We start from the raw sequence: 21,841 nt of genomic DNA, 5'->3' as shown, positions 1-21,841 counted from the left end.
AGGTCACACTCAGCACCAATTCTATTGTATGCCTTAATAATGTACATTTACATAGTATCTTTCATTCAAAACTTTACTAACAATAATTAAGTCATGTGAAGTAAGTATTTCACCATTTCACAAATGGAGGCAAGACAGAGGTTTGGTGACTTGCTCAGGGTCTCAGTCTGTGGCCAATATGGTAACAACACACAGGAGGTCCCAATGCTCACCTTCATTACAAGATTTGTTGAATGTCCTTCTTGCCCTTATTATTGGGACATTCTTTACTTATCCCTTTAAGCAAAGCTGTCCAGTATCTGATGCCACCCTCTCAAATACACATTCCATCTGCTTCTTATGACAGGCTAAATTGAATTAATTTGTACATAAGTGATTAAAACCAGAAGCTAAGTAAAAAGCACGTCTCCCCACCTCTGCATCTCCTCTTGTGTGAGATTCTTTCGCATTTCTCTTGACAGGTGGTACAGTCGGTGAAGTGTGGATGCATGGAAAAGAGCATTTCCTGATTTCCAGAAGACAGTGGAAACTTTGTGATAGTAATTTGCCATCAGCTGGGGTTTGGGTGGTTTCTTAGACAAGGAGAATAGCCCATGAATATCCTCCACTGCTTTGAAAGCTTCCTAAAATAATGAACAAAAGAATTACTTTCAGTATATTACTTGCAAGAAAATTAGAAAACTAAAAGCTAAAGCTTTTAGAAGCATGTTTAATATACAAAGCTTTATCATTTGAATATATATCTTTAGCTGTAATTTTCAACTTGATCAGTTACCCAGAAATAAATACATTCCTTTCTAACAAAGAAATGATTTACATATATTCCAAATAATTTAAAGCCATTTGCTAGAGCTGGGCAGCAAAGGGAATTCTGTTTCATGGAAAATTTTGGTTTCATTCCGATTTGGCACAAAGCGAGAAGATTTCCAAATTCTCTATAAAAGGGAATAAACACCAGATCTGCAGCAGTCTGCCTGGTGGGCTGCTTTGGAGCCACAGACTCTGGAAGCCCAAGGCTACAAAAGATCAGCGAGCCTGGACTCCCAGCGAGGCTCTCAGCTCTCTCTGTCAGCCCACCAGGTAGGATACAAAGGAGCCAGGTGGATGAGCTGACAAGAAATCAAGCACACAAAGTTGTCAGAAGTCTGCCTGGTTTCCATCAGAACTTCATCAAAATTGAAAGATCTTGGCAAAACATTTTGATTTTGACAAATTGGCAAATTCCAATGATAAAATGTCTCAGAATTTTTTTAACGAGCTCTATTTGCCTTCTCTCCATCTCATCAATAGTGACCAGAACAGCCTTAGATTTATTATATTAGAAGCATGACAAATCTACACCTGATAAAGGAACATAATGGAAATAATATTTTTCAGATTAATGTAAAACAAATTAACAGAACTTTGCATTAATAACTGTAATTTTGACTTTGGTATTTCTCTAAAGGAAAAAGACCGAGTAGAAACAACAAAATAAATTAGTATCTAAATCATGGATGGTCGCATTCCACAATTTTGCAACCTTGAAAATAGTTAGAGAATGGGGACCCCCCATCACAGATTTAGGTCCCTGCTGACTGCCTCCAGAAAACCTGATCTCCCTCTTGAGAAAGCAAATTTTCAGAGATGAGGAGGGTCAACTAACTGATTTCCTCACCCATTCACCTATACTCCAAGCAGTCTCTGGCAACTACATCAACGCCCATAAAAATTCATTTTCCATTGCAAGTAGTGGCTTATCTTGAAGTCCTGCTTCTAGACAGCACCAGGATCATCAGATGTTTGATATTTAATACACATATAACTATAAATTCAACACATTAAAATTTCACTCTATATCTTTGCATCCCTGTATGTATTTTAGATCTTGGAGTACACACCATGAAATTCAAAATTTGATGCCGGTTTGGGACAGAGGGTCTATGGATCTTGGTGCAGTAAAGTATTGTGGGTCCTGTTAATAAGTATAAAGTTTAACACATACCTGCCACAATTCCATGCTAATAGCACTGTCCAGCTGTACAAGCCTTGTCTCCAAGTGCATAGACTGGCTCTCAGGATTACTGAGGTTAATTGCTGTACTTTGGTTATGGTGGCGTTGGATCTGCCCTAAATGCATCCTCAGGTTATCGCAGAGTTTACGGAACTCAGCCTTACGAGTGTACTGCAAGCAGAACTTAAAAGCTGTGAAATTGAATGATGTTCATGTTAGAAATATTAACTATTAAATGTTAACTATTAAATAACTACAAAATTAGCTATAGCTTCAAAACTGCATGATATGAAAATCAAGTTGCCTAAAGATTCTTGATTTGGAAAAGTCCACTGAAAGCCTCTCAAGAGACAAACCAGAGACTATGCTGGATAATACTATCTTGAGTGGTTTTGCAGAATTACTCAATTACAAACCTCACAAGATCACTTTATTAGACTGTTTTTAAAATGTTTAACAGGAAACACGGTTTCTTGCTTTTATGTTGTACCAGCCTTTCACAAAGTGTCCAAATTAATTCTGAATAAAACTGTCTGGGTGGTAGACTCTAAAAGTTTTTGGTTCTGTGAAAAGCAGGAAGAGATTCTCATCAAGCCCTTACTGCTGAAATTCAGATTATTCCACTGTGGCAAGTTATTTCAACATTCACAAAAAGGAGGTAAATTCTAGATTTTACTTCACCCTCTTTTTAATTCTCTTTTTAAAATAAGAGTGCCTGCGGTGGGACACTTCTACTCTAACTTACTACAGATGAAATATCCCTTTCTCCCCCAGTGATAGACAGGAAAGCAATTCTGGATGAGAAAAATCACCATGGCAGGGAACACTGGATTCATGACAGGAAGACCCCTCCAAGAAACCCATCCACAATATGCACAACTTTGGGACACAGAAAAAAAAAAATCTAGTAACTTTCAACAAAGATACAAATATCCATGTTATGAAAATGGAGGAAGATAAATCTAGATTATTTCTTCCACAATCCCACTCAAAAAAACCCAGGAGATTCTTTATATGCCCACTTCTCTTCTTTCAAAGCTCAGATATTAAGGCCACCTTGACTTTCTCATCTTTCCTTCTCCGCAGCACAGCCCAAAACAGTTCATCCAGGTATTTCTGCATGAAGTCCAATAATTTGTGATTGAAAGAACAACTATTTCAGCTAGTCAGCTATTCCACCTAAAATTGGTTACGTCATATCTACTTGGGGGGGGGTGGGGGTGGACGACAACATTTGCCATAATGGATAACAAGAGGGAAATGTGCCTCCTACTTGTGATTGAGAAAATAGGTTAGAGATTAATACAGGTACAACACTCCTAAACATTTTTAGTAGAGGAAACTCCTGGAAAAAATAAAACTGCCCTTGGAAGATCTGTTATAAGAAACTACTTGCATCAAATAAGGTATTAACTACAGATCCAGCCATCCTGGAGTCAAGGGGCCTCAGGAATTTCTAAAATATTGCGTGAACACACAGAAGCCTGCGAGATTAATGTTTTCCACCAATAGCTTTATTCAAGCAAAAGTAATCTGTAATTTTTCAGCTGAGGGTGTGCACACACACATATTCCTAAATCACACTGTAATTTACAGTTCATGCTTGATTTTACCTTGCTGTGCAATATCATGGTAGAGGCGTTCCACCCTAGAATTGTTTCGAAGAAGGTCCAAACACTGTCTGTATGACTCCCATAGAAATTTAACCCAGGGAGTTAAAAGCAGCCGATCTGTGCGATCTTGAGTGTCTTCCCCACTTACAGCACTTAAGAGAACACTATAATTGAGAAAGTTACAGTTAGTCCCCACAGTTCCCACCCTCATCACTCACTTACCTCTTTTTTATTAGGACCTACAAAACAGCCCAGTCAAACTTGAACGGCTAAGGTTTACTGTATATTTTTACACATTCCCAAGACTTTGGCTGTTATGAAGAATTTAAAAAGAAGTCACATGTTTGTCAGTGAAATTCAAAACCTGTTCCAGCTCAAGCTGCATCCTAATTAGATGGCTGATGGTACTGGGTGGCAGCCCTGAAAGGCCCAGGTTTCCTTGCTTCTGGTATTCCTCACAACACCAGAAAAAAAGACTGTTTTAGGAACACCTCATCTACAAAGTCTTTCCCTCTTCCACCAAGAGGGCAGTAGACTCCTCTACCAGATTCAGACATCTGGAATTGTGTGATCTGCTCTCCTACCCGCCCAGACTTCCTCCCCAACTCCCCTGCAATGCTACCAGAAGGACCAGCAACTGATTCAGATGCTTTCTTGTATTTATTGACATGTGACAAAACAGATCTGAAAACAGTTTAAGGTCATAGTCACTGATTTCTATAACCTTCACAACAGACCGCGAGCCTTAAAGCGATATGCCTAAGCAATATGAAAGGATACATTTTCTAAAAGTCTAGAAGATATGCAGATAGTGACAGCTTCCATGTGTATTTGCTCAACATCCTACTTATTTAAAATGTCTGTTTTTCTACTTCTAACTAAATCCACCCTTTTCTTAAAGTCTGCAAGATATCAAGTTGTCTACAAATACAAAGTAAATTTACACTTTCAGGAATATCCTAACAAATTTTAAATTTGTGAATTTACATGCCTATGCACTAGACCAATAATTATTGATTTACCTAGACCTGACCAACTACATATTCCATGGTTCTGAACAGGATGATGCTTGACTAAATAATCATTTTTGTTAAGGTTACGTTTGTCACAGGCTGTTAAAATCATTTCTTCCCCACCACCCAGCCTACAGACAAATCCCTTCAATCACCAGGTAGTTTGTTTTCCTAAAGATGGTTTTAATTGACACTTCAAACACAAACACACCCCAGAAACATTCCTTCTTAAAATGGTGATTTTGGAGAACTGCCTAATTAGATTTAAAATGATGTCAAGAAGATAAGATTTGACACCATGGTCAAGCATTTTAATGTTTAGATGGCTTGAATTGGGTTCCAACAACTCCCAGACACTCACAGAACCATTTATATTATTAAATACATAATCTGCCTTAATAAAGTCACATCATAAAAAAATCTGGATATTAATTGAGCAAAATTTACCACATTTACTCTACAAGTCAGATATCTCATTTATACAATAAAGACACTTTTTCTAATACTGATGGTTTAATTTTAAGATAAATAAGATAAACCTCTTATCTCAAACCTAACCACAAATCCAAAACCAGAACCTGTAAGTTAAATAGAAAATCTATTTTTAAAATGTACAACTGGTAAGAGCTACATTAAGTCCTATCTAAAAAGACAGCAGAAGCATAGCCTTCAGCAGTAGTAGAAAGTATTTATATTATGATAGCACTCAGAGGCTCCATAGGGGATTAAGATACCCTTGTGCTAGGTGCTGTAAACACACCAAAGAGACAAACCGTTACAAGGGCTTACAATTGAAAAAAAAAGACCTCCTACCTCTCTGGAGTTTGAATATTATCCAAGTCTTCTATGTCTAGCACCATCTGCTGGGACTCTTCCTTGGCAGCTTCAGTTTTTTCTTCAGCTAGTTTCAAATAGGCTCGAACAACATCCTCCAAGGATTTGATGTTCACCTAGATCAAGAGCAGAACATCTGAAGTGGCTTTCTCCACACAGTGGGAAACAAGTATTGTAAGCATATATTCTAATTAGGGTGGTAATATCTAAAGTAGGCTTATATAGAATAAGACCATAAATCTAAGATCAAGTTATTATTTATTACCTGGATTAAATTTATAATAGTGCCTAGATATACCGATCAGACCTGGAAACCTATTATATTGGGTGCTCTGCAATCTAGACTCCAACCCTGCAAGCCGTTTGGCAGACCTCAGCGACTTGCAGGACTGGGGCCCTGGATACAAAACAATTCTATGTTTTAGAAGTAATATATAAGTTTTAAATATACAACTCTAACGTACATCATGCTGCAGGTGGTAAAAAAAATGAACATTTCCCAATTCCTACCTGCTGGCAAATGTTCTTGTACTGATACAATCCTTCTTTTGCCAGGTGGCTCTTGCGGAGGTCCACGCAGAGCTCCAGATACTTCAGCATAATTGGCTCGTGGATTTTTTGCCATGTTCGATGTTTTTTGCTTTTCATAACATCATAAAGAACATCGAGGGCAGGTTGTTTCTTGCCAACCTCAAGAAATTCTGAAAATAAACTCTTCATTAGACCAATTACATATGCAAACCAAAAGTTCTTCCACTTAAGATACACATTTTCTATATTTCACACTGTAATTTAGAATTAATAATTGTAACAAAGTAAACCAGTGGTCACATTTTATTGGCTGATCTTATTTTACTGACCAGAGTGAAAATATCAGTTGATGTAATCATGTATACACTACAACACAGGCCTGGGCTCAAACTCAGGTTCAAACCCAAACCTGCCTTTTGTCCATACACAAATCTGCCTGACTCAGGCCAGTACGCCTTCAGGACCCAGGCCCTAAAGCCCAGCAGTGGGGTGGGGTCAGTGCCGAAGTCCCACTGGGACTCAAGTCCAAACTATCATTTTGCAGTGTGGACACAAGTCAGGACAGGACCAGGTTCTCAGCATTGTGTCCTGAGAGTCTCCCCATGCTATCCCACAATCCTATGACCCAGTGATTCCTGGCATTTCTATCCCAAGTCTCGCAAATTGACCACAGGAAATTGACGCAACCCCCCTGATTCAAGTATATTCTGTGTTTAATCCTTCCATTTTATTCTGACTGCTGAACTGAAAACAGATTGAATCACCTTCTGTGTTAGCTGTGGCCAGGAACAAGTAGTCCTTTGCCAAGCATGCTGGCACACCTGGTCACAGGACCATAGTCAGATTCTGGTACATCTTTGGTGTGAGGTGAACAAGACAGCTGACTCCAGTAAGAATAGTAGAAATGACCACATGTACCAAGAAATATCAGAAAAGCTGGCGTGCTGGGGATTCAATGGATAGGTGATCAATGCAGAGAGCAGATCCAGACAGACTATCAGAAAGCCAGGGATGAGAACAGCACCTCTGGGAACTCATCCTGCCTCTTTTGTGAGGACTTTGACCAGGTGCTGGGAACTGCACCAAGCACTGAGCCAACCAATCAGCCAGGATGGTGACCTTCTGACCCCCTGAATCTACTACAGCAGTGTTACTCAAAGTGGTGGTCCGCGGACCATTGCCGGTCTGCACACACATTGGGGAAAAAAAATGCTGGTCCCCCACATCAGATAGCTTGAGAAGCACTGTATTACAGCACCAGAAGGAGGGCAGCAGCCACCGGATCACTATTACAAAGTGACTCAGGTGCTCATGCGAGTCCCTGTGGACACTTTGCCTCCAGAGCAGCTACAGCACATCCGGGGCCATGCTCACAGGAGCTGTTTGATGACTTTCCAGAGGAGCAGCCTGCCACAGAACCAGCAGCAGAAACAGAAAAGGCAGAAGCAGCCTGAGGCCTGGTAAGTTTCTGTATCCATGTCTGTTATTAATATACAAATGAGAGATTTCTGGTTCATGACTAAGGTTAAGATTTTGTCACAGGTATTTTTAGCAAAAGACACAGACAGGTCACAGGCAACAAACAAAAATTCACGGGAGCCTGTGACTTTTACTAAATACCCTAAGAGAAGGGAGGGGAACTAACAATGGGAGCCCAGCCAGTGGGAGCCCTGTTCATTTCCCTATGAATTTTGATCCAATCCCGGGTGCTGCAAACTTTTCCCATAGTATAAACACCAGAAGGGTAGTCACATTTCAGAGCAGGGTGATTTTTCTAGGCCCTCTTCTGCAGGTCACCAGCCCCTTCCACTCATAGATGTGTTGCTCACTCACTGCAAATTGAAAACCTCCTTAGCATAAATGGCTGGCTTGCCACCAGTAGTCTGGAACAGAATATACCTTTAATATTCAGAAATTTCCAGAATACCGAGTGCCTGAAAGGATTGTGAAACTATAGGCAGTAAACCACAGCAAGTTTACTTCCATGGTTTACACCTTTGCCCCCAACCCCAAGCTGAAGTGGTCAGCAATTTTTAAAGATATATCATTTGTAAATTTCACCTTTCTGTTGTGCGTGAAGGCTTTACATATACTAGCTCTTACTGTTCACAGAACAGGACTAAAAATTTAAGCTCTCCAAATACTTTGTAAAACTCCTTCAGAGTATCATTTTTTTGTCCTGGAGATTCCAAAGCCACTTCTGCGATGATATAGACTTCTGTAATACTGAAACAGCCCTGTTTCATTTCTGTTTTCAAGCTGATATTTTCTACTTCTCCATGCCAGACACAGACCAGCAGGAACCTGGGGTGTCGCACTGCCAAAAGGCAGTCAAAGAGGATGTTTGTCTGAGATGACCTCTTGGCAGACATCCTGGACAGGGGCAACCACCAGTACAAGAGGGAGAAGAATTCACGAAAGAGTGAAAGGCAAAGAGATTCAAAGAGTGCGAGGAGATACTTGCAGTGCAGTTCTTTGAGCAGGGATGTCACTTGAGAGAAAGACCTATTTGAGAGGCTGCTTGCTAACAGCGAAGAGAGTGCAGGCTCCTGGATTCACCCGCACCTGCTAAGCCAGCACCATGTCCTGAGTCCCCTTCATGCCACCATATCCTGCAAACCAGGAACTCTTTGGACAATTCTACGGTTCTGTGGCCCATGAAACCAGCACTGAACGCTAGCTGGACTGGGAAAACATACCCAGTGCAGTCCTCCACCCCCATGCAGCTCCAAGTGCACACAACATGCCCTAGAAGGGCAAGGAATGGGGAGGTAGGGGACACTCATAAGTTGGAGAGTTTCAATTTATTTATTTTTTTTCACTAGTTTCATGGTTTTGCACTGTTCACTCTTTGTATATGCATTTGATTTTATTTAATTTCCCTTTTGGTCATTTCATGGCAGCTGGCCTACCTATAAGGCTTTTAATATTGTTAACAGGATTGTATTGCAGAATGACAAATAAAGCCTTTGTATTCAATAACAAAGTTTATTACTATCACTACAGATGAACTGCATAAAATATATATTTAAAAGAATAAAGATAAAAAACATGAGGAGGCATAACTGGGAAGTCGTATATGACAAAACATCTCAAAACATCTTTTCAAATCCATAAGTAAAAACCACAGTTCATCTTATCCATAAGTAAAAATGCATAAAACCCACCATCCCCACTACCACACTGTAAGCAGTTATCTCATCCTCAATTAAAAATTCATAACAATCACTACCCCTCCCGCAGTGATAATACTTAGTTTATTGTTGATATTGCTATTCAGATGCATTCAGAAGCATATTATTCTCCTTCATCCATTGGTCCATGCAAGTTCATAATGTGAGTGCACAAAGCATCCCTGATTTCTGTTGCACGAGTGAATCCTGCACCAGTTGTGACAGGTGCACTTTCTGGTGGAGTGTATTGGTCCACCAGTCCATCACTATCATACATCCACTTCAGATTAAATGGCTTGCCTGTGGCTTCACAACCTTTGTGAAGAGCACAGCAAGCCACAATAATGCAGAGGATTCCAAACGATTCTGTAAACAGCACCAAATGCACATTCAACCACCATTCTACACCTACTGAGCAGGTAATTAAACCTTTTTTTTGCCAGCGTCTCTGTGATCAGAGTACTCTTTCATAACTCCAGGCAAAACACACACGAGTCTCCTAGAACAACAGTATGACAATGTCATCTGGTAGGTTCCAGTCTGCCCATGAAGGTAAACTCCCAATTGGCAGAAAACCCTATTATCATGCACTTTTCCACGGATCAGTCTCTGTGGTCGAAAAGACCCTGAATAACAATGGAGTAATACCCTTCTGCAGTTTACGTATTCTTGTGCTCCTTGAGGAGAATAAACTATGGGAACATTAGTCCCATCAATGGTCCTGGGGCAGTTTGAAAACACTATTCTCTCAAAACCAGCAATTATTTCAGGGACATTGTTTATGCCCACTACCTTTGGATAAATCACATGCAATACTGCCTCAGATACTTCTGCTACTATAGTCAACTTGCCAAACCAAACTGATTAGCAACAGATCTGCAGCATAAGGAGTAGCTAACTTCCAGATAGTTATAGCAAACCACTTCTGGACCAGCATGGCCTCCCTCATGTGTGTGTCTTGATACTGGAGGGTTAGTGCAAACTGTTCACAGCGCTCTGGAAATGTTACTTTCTTCATGCACAACTTCTGGACAAACTGCTGGTCATCCCAGGTCCGTAAGATAAGATCCCACCAGTTTCTGCTTATGGTCCTGCTCCAGAGGCGCCAGTCCTGAGAAGGAGTATCAGCAGCTATACCAAGAGCCACAAGCAAACATCTGCCAGTTGGACTCTGCCATGTCTGTACTGTTCTCCTCCTCTAGATGTGCTTCGGTAGCACAGAAAACACTGCCCAAATGTGCACCAGTATCTCATGGATGCTCTGCCTGTTTCCTGAAGTGAAAGCGCAAGCAGTACAAGTTCTTTAAATGATACCTCCAGACTGGCTCCAGACGCTGGTACAGACCCAAAGACAGCTCAGCTGGATGTGTTGGTGGGCGGAGGCAACTTCCAGTAAAGTGCTGCTGGGTGTAGAGTGAAGTTTTCCCACAGTGCACTATGAACCAAGAGCTACAGCTGGGGAGGGTACTAGGAAGCCTGGGATAGGCTGGTTTGACTCAGGTTTGTGCAGTACGGTGTGGACACATGAGTGCTGGTGTGAGACCCAAGACCAGAAATTCTAAACTCATGATTACTAATAAGTGTGGACAGTTAAGCATGGGCTTTGAAACACCTAGTCTGTGAATTTGAGTCCCGTAGACACAGGCTTACACTGCAGTGTAGACATACCCTATGGCTCTGTCCTTCAGTGACATCAGAGTTCCATACAGGCACAAAGCAAAGGTCTACCTCTCTGGCTATAAATGCAGGATCAGGGTCTATGTAAGTATTATTAATAATGTACAGGGAAATATATACACCCAGGCTTAAGGATCATGCCATCAAGGGGGACTGCTAACCCCTTACCAGCCCTCAAGTGCAGAGGCTGAGTGGTTGCAGTTATTAAAAGGACCTCACATTGTAATCATGGCTCAATTTTGCCCTCCCTGTAGCATGTGTAAAGTGGAGCATGAAATGCACCAAGCCATTCAGGAGCAAACTACTTTGGAGCAGCACACAAAACTCCCAAGATACACACACGCACTAACAAAAGGCATTTTTAAACTGTGCAACAGCAGTAAAAAAAATTGGAAAAGGGAGGCAAAAGAGATGAGAGGATGAAGAGGACAGAAAAAATGATGACAGAAAAGAGGAGGAAGAAATACAAATCAGGTAAAAGGTAGAGGTAAACAATACTGTAATGGGGTCAGTATTTTCCTAAATCCTTAAAAACTGGTGGTATCCCCCACAATAAGTGAGGACAGAGGCAATGGAGGAGGGGATCAGAGAAACAAAGAAATGACAAAGTGGTAACACAAGAGCAAAAGAAAATCCAAGCTGCCAAAGCAGCACATCACCTGCTGTATCAGTCTAACAGTCAGAGTTACCTTCAAAAAACATCTAGCTGTCAGAAAGTGGTGAAAGATGGGAAAGTTACATGTGTATTCAGTATTTATCTTTTAAGAGATCAGAACATTAAAAATGGAAATAAAGTTATAATATGGCTAATGGTTTCCACAATATAAATCAAGAACAAAAGGGGCATTTCAGTTCTGGAACCACTCTACTAAATGCTAGGAGGCTAGCTTATGTGAGCAGTCATTTCACGCAAGAGGAACTGACTGCTCCCTCTGTAGGTAAAACAGTATATAAATTACAGTGTTACAAAATCTGGATATCCCATGACATTTAGCATAATTTTAAATTCACCATGATGTTTTTAAATAAAACTACAGACAGTTTACAATTTAGGTTGTTCTTATTGCTGAACACAGCACATGGGTCAATTACTGCGCAACTGGAGGTTTTTAACCTATGAGAACAAACATGACAGACTAGTTCAGTCCTGCAGTGAGAATGCTAGTCTGTCCAGTCATGATTCTCAGTGCTGACTACAGCACACAATTAAAAATTAAAAGCTCAAAATCATAGGCATTAAGCTCACGCAGGACAAGTTCTTACAGTAGATCAGGTAATTAATGGTAATTTAACAAAAGCAAGAGCACCCAAAGAGTTCCTGAAGGGCCAAACTGCAGCACAGCCCTTCTACATCACTATAGTTGAGATGTGGAAGATTAATCATTCTAAATGTAGCCAAATTTAAATTATTCATCCTTCAATGGCTATGCAAAACACCCTACTTTGTGTTATTGTTTTCTGTCCCATCGTCCTTAAATCCTATTTTTTTCTTTTCAACTATATCACCTAAATGAAGAAGCTATCAGCTATCCAATACAAAGGCTGAACTATCTCCTCTCATAGGATATGACCCAGCTGGTAGACTGGAACAAATGATCCAGTTTCTATGAGAGTCTGGGAGTTGGTTGAGGCTCGATCCTGACAAGATAGAGATAATGTTAGAAAACTAGCAAAAGACTCAAGAACTAACAGCAACATTTTTTTTAGGTACATCAGAAACAGGAAGCCTGACACACAATTAGTGTAGCCACTGGACGATCAAGGAGCTAAAGGATCACTTAAGGAAGGTAAGATAATTGCAGAGAAGCTAAATGAATTCTTTGCATCAATCTTCACTGCACAGGATGTGAAGAAGATTCCCATACCTACGCCATCCCTTTTAGATTACAAATCTGAGGAACTGTACCAGATTGAGGTGTCAGAGGAGGTTTTAGAACAAGCTGATAAATTAAACAGTAATAAGTCACTAGTATTCACCCAAGCGTCCTGAAGGAACTCAAATACGTTGCAGAACTACTAAGTACATAGCCATATCAGCTTCTCTACCAGATGACTGGAGGATAGCTAATGTGACACCAATGTTTAAAAAAGCCTCCAGAGACAATCCTGGCAATCATAGATCAGTAAGCCTAACTTCAATACCAGACAAAGTGGTTGAAAAGTAGTAAAGAACAGAATTATCAGACATAAATGAACTTGATTTGTTGTGGAACTGTCAACACAGATTTTGTAAAGGAGCATCAAGCCTCAACAATCTACAAGAATTCTTTCAGTGTCAACACACACATGGATAAGGATAATCCAGTGGATATAGTGTACTTGGACGTTCAGAAAGCCTTTGACAAAGTCCCTCACCAAAGGCTCTTAAGCAAAGTATACAATCATAGGGTAAGAGTGAAGAGCCTCTCATGGATCAGTAACTGATTAAAAGATAGGAAACAAAGCGTAGGAATAAATGGTCAGTTTTCACAATGGAGAGAGATAAACAGCAGCGTCCCCCAGAGATCTATACTGGGACCAGTGCTGTTCAACATATTCATAAATGATCTGGAAAAAGAGGTAAACACTGAGGTTGCAAAATCTGTAGATGAATCAAAATTACTCAAGATAGTAAAGTTCAAAGCTGACCGCAAAGAGTTACAGAGGCATGTCAGAAAATTTGGTGACTGGGCAACAAAATGGCAGATGGAATTCAATGTTGACAAAGGCAAAGTAATGCACATTGGAAAACATAATCCCAACCATGCATATAAAATGACAGGGTCTAAATTAGCTTTTACCACTCAAGAAAGGGATCTTGGAGTCACTGTGGATAGTTCTTCGAAAACATCCACTCAATATGCAGCAGCAGTCAAAAAAGCTAAAAGAATGTTAGGAACATTTGAAAGGGATAGATAATGAGACCAAAAATATCATAATGCCACTATATAAATCCATCCCACATTCACACCTTAAATTCTGCAGTTTGGTCACCCAATCCCAAAAAAAGATATATTAGAAGTGGAAAAGGTATAGAGACAGACAACAAAAACGATTAAGGGTATGGAACAGCTTGCATATGAGAAGGAATTAAAGATGGATTTTTTTTGGCTTGGAAAAGACATGACTAAGGGGGGATATGATAGAGGTCTATAAAATTATGAACGGTGTGGAAAAAATGAGTGTTATTTACTCTTTTACATAAAAAAAGAACCAGGGGTCACCCAATGAAATTAATAGGCAGCAAGTTTAAAACAAACATAAGGAAGTATTTCTTCACACACCGCCCAGTCAACCTGTGGAACTCATTGCCAGGGATGTTGTGAAGGCCAAAAGTATAATTGGGTTAAAAAAAGAATTAGGTAAATTTATGGGGGATAGGTCCATCAATGGCTATTAGGCAAGATGAGCAGATCCGATAAATGTTGATGCAACCCCATGCTCTGGGTGCTAGAAGGTTGAGGTGGACAATAGAGGATGGATCACTTGATGATTTCCTGCTGTTCATTCCCTCTGAAGCATCTGGCATTGGCCATTATCAGAACAGAAGATACTGGGCTTGGTTTGGCCCCGTTTGGCCATTCTTATGTTCTTAAAATCTGGGCAACACCCTTGCCTGAGGGAGCATGTCCACTATTTGCAATACAAGTTCTCACTAGAAACCATATTAAATTCTCTACCATTTCTCAATTCTCAGGTATTATTATTAAATATTTGTATTACCATAGTCACTAGAAAGAAAAGGAGTACTTGTGGCACCTTAGAGACTAACACATTTATTAGAGCACAAGCTTTCGTGAGCTACAGCTCACTTCATCGGCTTATGCTCTAATAAATTTGTTAGGCTCTAAGGTGCCACAAGTACTCCTTTTCTTTTTACGGATACAGACTAACACGGCTGCTACTCTGAAACCTGTTATTATGCATAGTCACTAGGGCTCCCAGACATGGACCAGGAGTCCATTGTGCTAGGCACTGTATAAACAGAACAAAAAGACAATCCCTGCCAAAAAGAATTTACAGTCTAAATGTAAGACAAAAGGTGGACAGACAAGGGAGTACAAGGATAGTATTAGTCAGCATGACTGGTGGTAGTCTTGACACACCAGTGGCCTAACTGGTCAAGTTTTTTGTTGGCACTATGGCAGAGGAGAGTTTTAAGTAGAGAGCTGAAGGAGGAAAATGGGATAGCTTTGAGGATGTGTACAGAAAGCTGTTCCAAAGCATAAGGGGCAGCATGGGAGAAAGTACAAAGGTGACCGTTGACTATAACGTGTGGGTGATGGAGCCTGGCATAATCAGAAGTGGGAGTTGTCATTTTGCTAGTGAATACAATAGGTAGGACTGGCATAGGTTGTGAAGAGCCTTGAAAAAGAAGACAAGCAGCTTACGTTTGATAAAGGGGTGCCATATTTGTTAAGACAAGAGAGAAGGATGATGCCATAACTGAGATGTGATATGATGAGAGCCTGAATGAGAGTTTTAGTTGTGTGCATGGATAGGAAAAACCGTATCAATGGCAGTGGCCAACTGCGATTTTTACCCCATCTGTGATTACACAGAAAAAATATCCTTTTTTGACATAGAGCTTGCTACAATTATCTACGCCTTTGTTTCTTTATGATAAGATTACTGGAACATGCTCTACATATGGCTATATGTAGAGCCCATTCACAAACTGAAGCAAATGCGAAATACAGCCACCCACTTTTCAATATATCACATACAAAATACAAACACCAGATCTTCCTTTCCCCCATATCCCAGAGTTATGAAGATCATTTTGGGGGATTATTTCACCATGGCAGTCCTATAAATGTTGATTTAAATCTTCATGTTAAGTATTATTTAAATTTGTGTAAAGTACCATAAAAATCAAAATAACGAAATTGTGAAGTTTAATTAATATTTATGAAGTGCTTTCAAAATCATGGCAGATGCCTATGCATTTTGCGATTAGATGAATAACTAAAGACTGACCTGCATCTTGAGGGCAGGAAATACAGAACCTGGGTAGTTTGTCTGTCATTCAGACAGATGTAATTTAAAGATTACTATAGTCATTGTTTTGGAGGGCAGAGTCTTTTTGGACAGGATTTTCAAAGGACCCTAAGAGTTAGGTGGCCTACTCCCTTAGGCAGCTTTGACAATTCCAGCCTTCATTATTAAGGTGACAGAGAAACCTGCACTCAGGACCATCTTGAAAACACAACTCCCACCTCCTAAGGTGCCATGTCAAACCCCATGTACCATCCAATATAACTTTGTGCTACCTTTAGGTCCAGATCTGCACGTTACTGTTTTGAAGCTGGCAACACCTAGCAGGATCAGAGCCTTAGGCAGACACCATCTCTTCAGATGGTTTTTGCTGGCTATTTAAAACTGAAGATAAAAAGTGTTAAATCTGTACATTCAATTTGGTAGGAGTCTGTTGATAACCACAGCCAGTCAGGCTTTGTTCTTGGAAGCTGGTATAGGGTACTTCAGCAGCAGTCCTTAGTGATATTAGCCTTAAAACCGAGTGTGCATATGTCCCAGCATACTACTGTTTATACAGTGAGTTTCATAACTGATATTTTTGCTGTCTATAAAATAAGATCAGTTAACTAGAAGTGGATTGTTAAATATGGGGCCTGTAAAGAACAATATGGGGAAAGTAGTTGACCACATATACATATCTCATATTCCAGCAGGACCGATTCAGCCAAATGTACTGAGAAAAAAACAGAGTTCTACACCATGTATTGTGCAGAGGTCTCTCATACAACACCTTTAATAAACAAAGTTCGGTTCACTCTGCATCAATACCATGTCAGTTGCCCAGCGACTACTGTGTGTAAACAACAGTTTGTCAACTGGCTAGGCAGGTCTGTGCGATGTCCAATACTTTCCTCATTTTACTGTAACACTGGTTGTCTCACCCATCTGGCAGCGCTCTGTCACACCTTAATTTGTGCATGTTTAGAGTCAGGGGCTGTCCTTTTACTGAGCGTCTCCAGAGTCTGATTATGGATTCATGTGCCAAGATGCTGCTACAGTACAAACAGAAATTGAATGGCGTGTGCCCTTGACCTGCCTTCCCCCTGGCGCCACGCAGTGTGCTATACAATCGCTGACGGCTTCCCTTCATCAGAGGCAGTGGCTGTTGCGGCAGTACTGGGAGGTGCAGTCTAGGAAATGCTGCCGTGTGAGAGGCGGCGTTTACATGAGATCGGCTGAGGGCCAGCAGCGTATTCGGTGCGGCACAGAACCGGGGCAGCTGCCGTCCCCAGGCGCCTCGGCTCGGAATCGGACACAGGCAGCGCAGGGCAGCCGTGCGGGGTTATTGCCGCACGTATCGTGCCCGCGCCACATGGCCGAGTAGGGCCCCGCTGAGGCGGCGACTCCCCACACGAGGGAGGAGCCCGGCGGTGCCGTCTGCTGCTTCTCGGGGGAGGGGCGGGCGAGAGGCCCAACGCGAGGGAAACGCTGAACGTGCCCCCAGGCCCCTGCCCCTGCCTTGGCCGCCCAGGTTGCTGATCCCTGCGCCGAGGCCAGGCCTAGGCCGGGGCCTTCGCCACCCAGCTACAATGGGCCGCGGAGGGGACACGTTCCGGGGAGGGGAGGGGAGCGGGGCAGGCCCTGAGCCCCGCCCGCACTCACCGTTCGCCCGCTTCAGGGCATTCTCGGGCCGCTGGAAATACACCGGCATGATGGCGGCGGGGGCAGCAGCTTCTCCTCACAGGGCGGCGGCGGATGGCTCCGTACGCCCAGCCAGACAGCCTGCTGGGCCGGAAAGGGAGAGCACCACGTGACCCACCCGCACCGACGTGCCCAGAACCGGAAATCCCTCCTCCTGACGTGCAGCTGCCGGGGGCGGGGGGGGAGGGTACAGTCCGGCAGGGAGCAACTGTCCCGCCTAGAATCGCCCCCTAGCGGAGGGGGTAGAGCGCTGTCACGAAAGCTCATGCTCAAATAAATTGGTTAGTCTCTAAGGTGGCACAAGTCCTCCTTTTCTTTTCTCATCCTGAGTGTCACGATTTTCCAGGCTCCTCGAGCGTAAAAACTACAATCTGTAGAAAGTAACCAAAAAAAAAAAATTAATTATCTAGTGAGAGTTTGGGGGGTTCTCCAAAGTTACGTTTTCTTAAGTAAAAATGGGGAGGGGGAGGGGACTAGGGATTTACATCATAATTGTTGGTTTACATCACAGCTAGCAGACTGAGTCCATGGTTTAGTTGTTTTTAGGAGGGGGAGATCATGATTTATGTCCTGGCTGAGCACAGCTGCTGAATTGGCTGAACAGTTTCAGGATTACTGGGATGCTCTCTGGACTAGTAGTAGTTGTTGGCTTGTAGAGCTCCGTGAAGCTGTTTAGCAGGTTCATGAATGTGGCTCTTGAACCGGTTAAACAGTTTAATGGAAAACAGCATATTTGACAAAGCAGCAGCTGTCACAGCAGGAGTCTTATTCTTTGTGAAGTTGTTTCACCCAGCTCTGGAGCTCCCTCTCTTCATGAAAGCAACAGCCACTAAAGCTGAAGAGCCTGTTCTTCATCAGACTGTTCAGCCAGTTCAGGAATCAGTTTGCTGATCACTTTAGAGCTCAGTGCTGTGTGAAACTAGCCATTGGGAGGTTGGAGAGCCTTTCTTAAACTAAAAAAAAAAAAAAAGTTCTGGGAAATGAATACAGAAAAACAAATTTTGTGTGAGTTAAGGTTGCTCTATACATAACATACTAACACAAAACCAAGGAAAACACATGACATGACAAATTTTACTCTTGAGCCCAGACTTGCACACCTCACCAGATAAAAGCCTTCCGGCACTGGCTTCCCTGAACATGAGCACATTTTCCAGAACTATATAGAACATAGAGTAGGGGGAAGGTTCAGGTCTGACGTCTGGCTATTTATGGTGGTGAGATGACAATTTATTCTTGTTTTGCTATATTTTTAATGGAATTTTTCCTTTTTTAACAGAAGAATAAAGTTTTCTTTCGATTGTTGATTTCTTTTTATGTTTTCTCATTGTTTCAATATTGTACAGCCACAAAAACATATATAAAGTCTCAAAACAATTAAAGTGCAACATACATAACAATATATTTTAATATGGTGGTTTAATAACAGGATGAGAGCCGGGAAGCAACCAGCAGTCTCTCAAATAGTTATTTTACCAGAAATAAATGATTGTTTCTGTTAATTGCAGGAAGAGCAGGAGGAATCGAAACAGAGGCTAGGTGTGGAATGGAGGACTTCTGATAAGCACTGTAGTTGTTCTAGTGCTCTCTTTCTCCACCTCTTACCCCCACTCTCAAAAAAGGAGAGATAGAACATAGGAATTGTCATACTGGATCAGACCTGCGGTCCATCTAGTCCAGTATCTGGTCTCTCAGAGTGGCCAATATTAGGTGAGTCAGAGGAAGGTGTAATAACCACAGAGTAGACAGATGTGGGATAGGCCTCTCCCTGATCTCCCATAGTTAGAGATTGACCTAAACCCTGAAGCAGAGTTTAATATTCCTTCCAATTTTCTTATAATTAATTATAACTCCATATATTCTTTTATCCATATCCAAACCTGGTTTGAATTTTGGTAACTTCTTGTCCTCAACAACTTCCTGTGGGGGTGAGTTTCACAGTCTAATTACACATTGTGTGAAAAACTGTTTAATCGATTTTGAATTTCCCAACTTTTAATTTCACTGAACATCCCCTTGTTCCTGAAGTATGAGACAGGGAGATCAGTGATTCCAAATCTACTTTTGTTAGTTAATTATTTTATATATTTTTGTCATGCTCCCTCTTATGCATGTCCTTTCTAAGGTAAAAAATCCCAATCTTTTTAATCTCTATATGAGAGTTGTACTATGCCCTTTATATCTTTTTTTGAGATGTGATGCTCAGTATTTCAGGGGGAGGCCACACCATTTATTTGTATAAACGCATTATAACATTCTTTGTATTATTCCCATTCCTTATGCATTCTAAAGTACTAGCTTTTTTTTACTGCAGCTGCACATTTAGCAGAAGTCTTTACTGTGCTGTCTACACTGATGCCTAGGGTCCCTTTCTTGAGCTTATAGAGTTCATTTAGAACCCTGTAAGGTGAGAGTAGTTTAATATTTTTCCTTCAATGTGCATTACTTGGCATTAATCAACACTGAGTTTAATTTGCCATTGTGTTCCCTGTTCACTTTCCTTCTTTAGGTTTCTCTGAAGTTCCTCACAGTCCTCTGTGGTCCTGACTAACCTGAATAACAGCTTGCATCCGATGAAGTGAGCTGTAGCTCACGAAAGCTTATGCTCAAATAAACTGGTTAGTCTCTACGGTGCCACAAGTACTCCTTTTCTTTTTGCAAACACAGACTAACACGGCTGCTACTCTGAAACCTGAATAACTTTGTGGTTTCTACAAATTTTGCTACTTCAGTACTCACCCCCCCCTTTCTAGATCATTAATAAATATATTAAACAAGACCTCGTATGGAACTTTGAGGCTCCTGATGAACACTGACCACTTGATCATACTCTTTGCTTTCTGTCTCCTAGCCAGTTTTGATCTATGACAATACTTTGCCTCTCACCCCATGACTGCTGGCTTCTTTAGTAGCTTCTCGTCAAGGACCTGGTTAAAGGCCTTTTGGAAGTCTAAATAAATTATGTCAACTGATTCTCCTTTATCCACTACTTTATTGACATGTTCAAAGAATAGCGAGACACAATTTTCCATTTCTAGAACTGTACACAATCCAGTGAAGAGGTACTCAAAAGAGAAGAAAACAGGTAGGCCTCAATCCTACATTTATGCATTTGCTTAACTTTACATAAGACTTTGCAAGATCTGTATTTTGTATGGTTTCAGAGTAACAGCCGTGTTAGTCTGTATTCGCAAAAAGAAAAGGAGTACTTGTGGCACCTTAGAGACTAACCAATTTATTTGAGCATGAGCTTTCGTGAGCTACAGCTCACTTCATCGGATGCATACCGTGGAAACTGCAGTAGACATTATATACACACAGACACCATGAAACAATACCCCCTCCCATCCCACTGTCCTGCTGTTGCAAAAAGAAAAGGAGTACTTGTGGCACCTTAGAGACTAACCAATTTATTTGAGCTATTACCAGCAGGACAGTGGGGTGGGAGGGGGTATTGTTTCATGGTGTCTGTGTGTATATAATGTCTACTGCAGTTTCCACGGTATGCATCCAATGAAGTGAGCTGTAGCTCACGAAAGCTCATGCTCAAATAAATTGGTTAGTCTCTAAGGTGCCACAAGTACTCCTTTTCTTTTTGTATTTTGTATGTGTTTGTATAGTGCCAAACATTCCTGGGCCCAAATCCTGTTTGGAACCTCTGGACATAACCGTAATAAAAACAATTGATAATAAAATAAGACTTCTAAGCAATACAACTGTATTTTGTATAATAGCTTGCATGTAAACTATACCCATCAATGATTTACAGAGTTAAGTAACTCAGAGTTAAATACAGTAATACAAATAGTTACAAAGTTAAAATAGAAAATTAATAGCAGAGGAAGAGAAAAATTCAGAGTGATGGACAAAAGTAAAAAAGAGTTTTCATCTCCTATTTGAAAATAGATTGGAAAGGTGGTGATATGGAGAAAGCTGTTTCACATGGTTGCAAAGGAGAAAGCTTTAAGGCACAGACAAAAAGCTAAATAAGCAGAAAGAGATGCCTTCAGACTATGGCCTGATCCTGCAAACAGGTACATATTTAAGAGGAGACACTGACACTCTTCAGGAGGCATATAGGAATAATACATATCAACAACAATAGAGATCCACTTGGATAATTATCATCAATGATATACATTTAAGAATGGGAAATGCTCCCTCCTCAATGCCCCCCCCCAGAAGTGTAATTTATTAAAGCAACCAACCCTAAGTAATCATCAAAATACATTGACAATTCACCAGTAAACATGGAGTTCAAGTGTGCACATTGGTGCAGCCTGAGGGTGTGAAATAGAGCCGGACAAAACTTTTTGATTATCCAGTAAATTAGTTGAAAAATGCAGT

At 41.1% G+C, this 21,841-nt stretch overlaps 1 protein-coding gene across 1 annotated transcript in view; it reads right to left on the bottom strand.

Annotated features, from left to right (window-relative positions):
* The window catches only part of EIF3A (eukaryotic translation initiation factor 3 subunit A), a 49,280-nt gene extending 31,674 nt beyond the window's left edge, over window positions 1-17,606 (bottom strand). Inside the window, exons 1-6 of the mRNA XM_073354221.2 lie at window positions 17,456-17,606; window positions 5,964-6,154; window positions 5,433-5,569; window positions 3,607-3,770; window positions 1,985-2,184; window positions 415-623 (exon numbers count right to left, since the gene is read on the bottom strand). Coding sequence (XP_073210322.1) covers window positions 415-623; window positions 1,985-2,184; window positions 3,607-3,770; window positions 5,433-5,569; window positions 5,964-6,154; window positions 17,456-17,504 — 950 coding nt within the window. The 5' untranslated portion in view covers window positions 17,505-17,606. The remainder of the gene's footprint in view (window positions 1-414; window positions 624-1,984; window positions 2,185-3,606; window positions 3,771-5,432; window positions 5,570-5,963; window positions 6,155-17,455) is intronic.
* Window positions 17,607-21,841: the final 4,235 nt, after the last annotated feature.

Source organism: Lepidochelys kempii, chromosome 7, assembly GCF_965140285.1.
Source record: "Lepidochelys kempii isolate rLepKem1 chromosome 7, rLepKem1.hap1, whole genome shotgun sequence".
NCBI classification, from domain to species: Eukaryota; Metazoa; Chordata; order Testudines; family Cheloniidae; genus Lepidochelys; species Lepidochelys kempii.
This window is presented reverse-complemented; position numbering and strand designations above follow the sequence as displayed.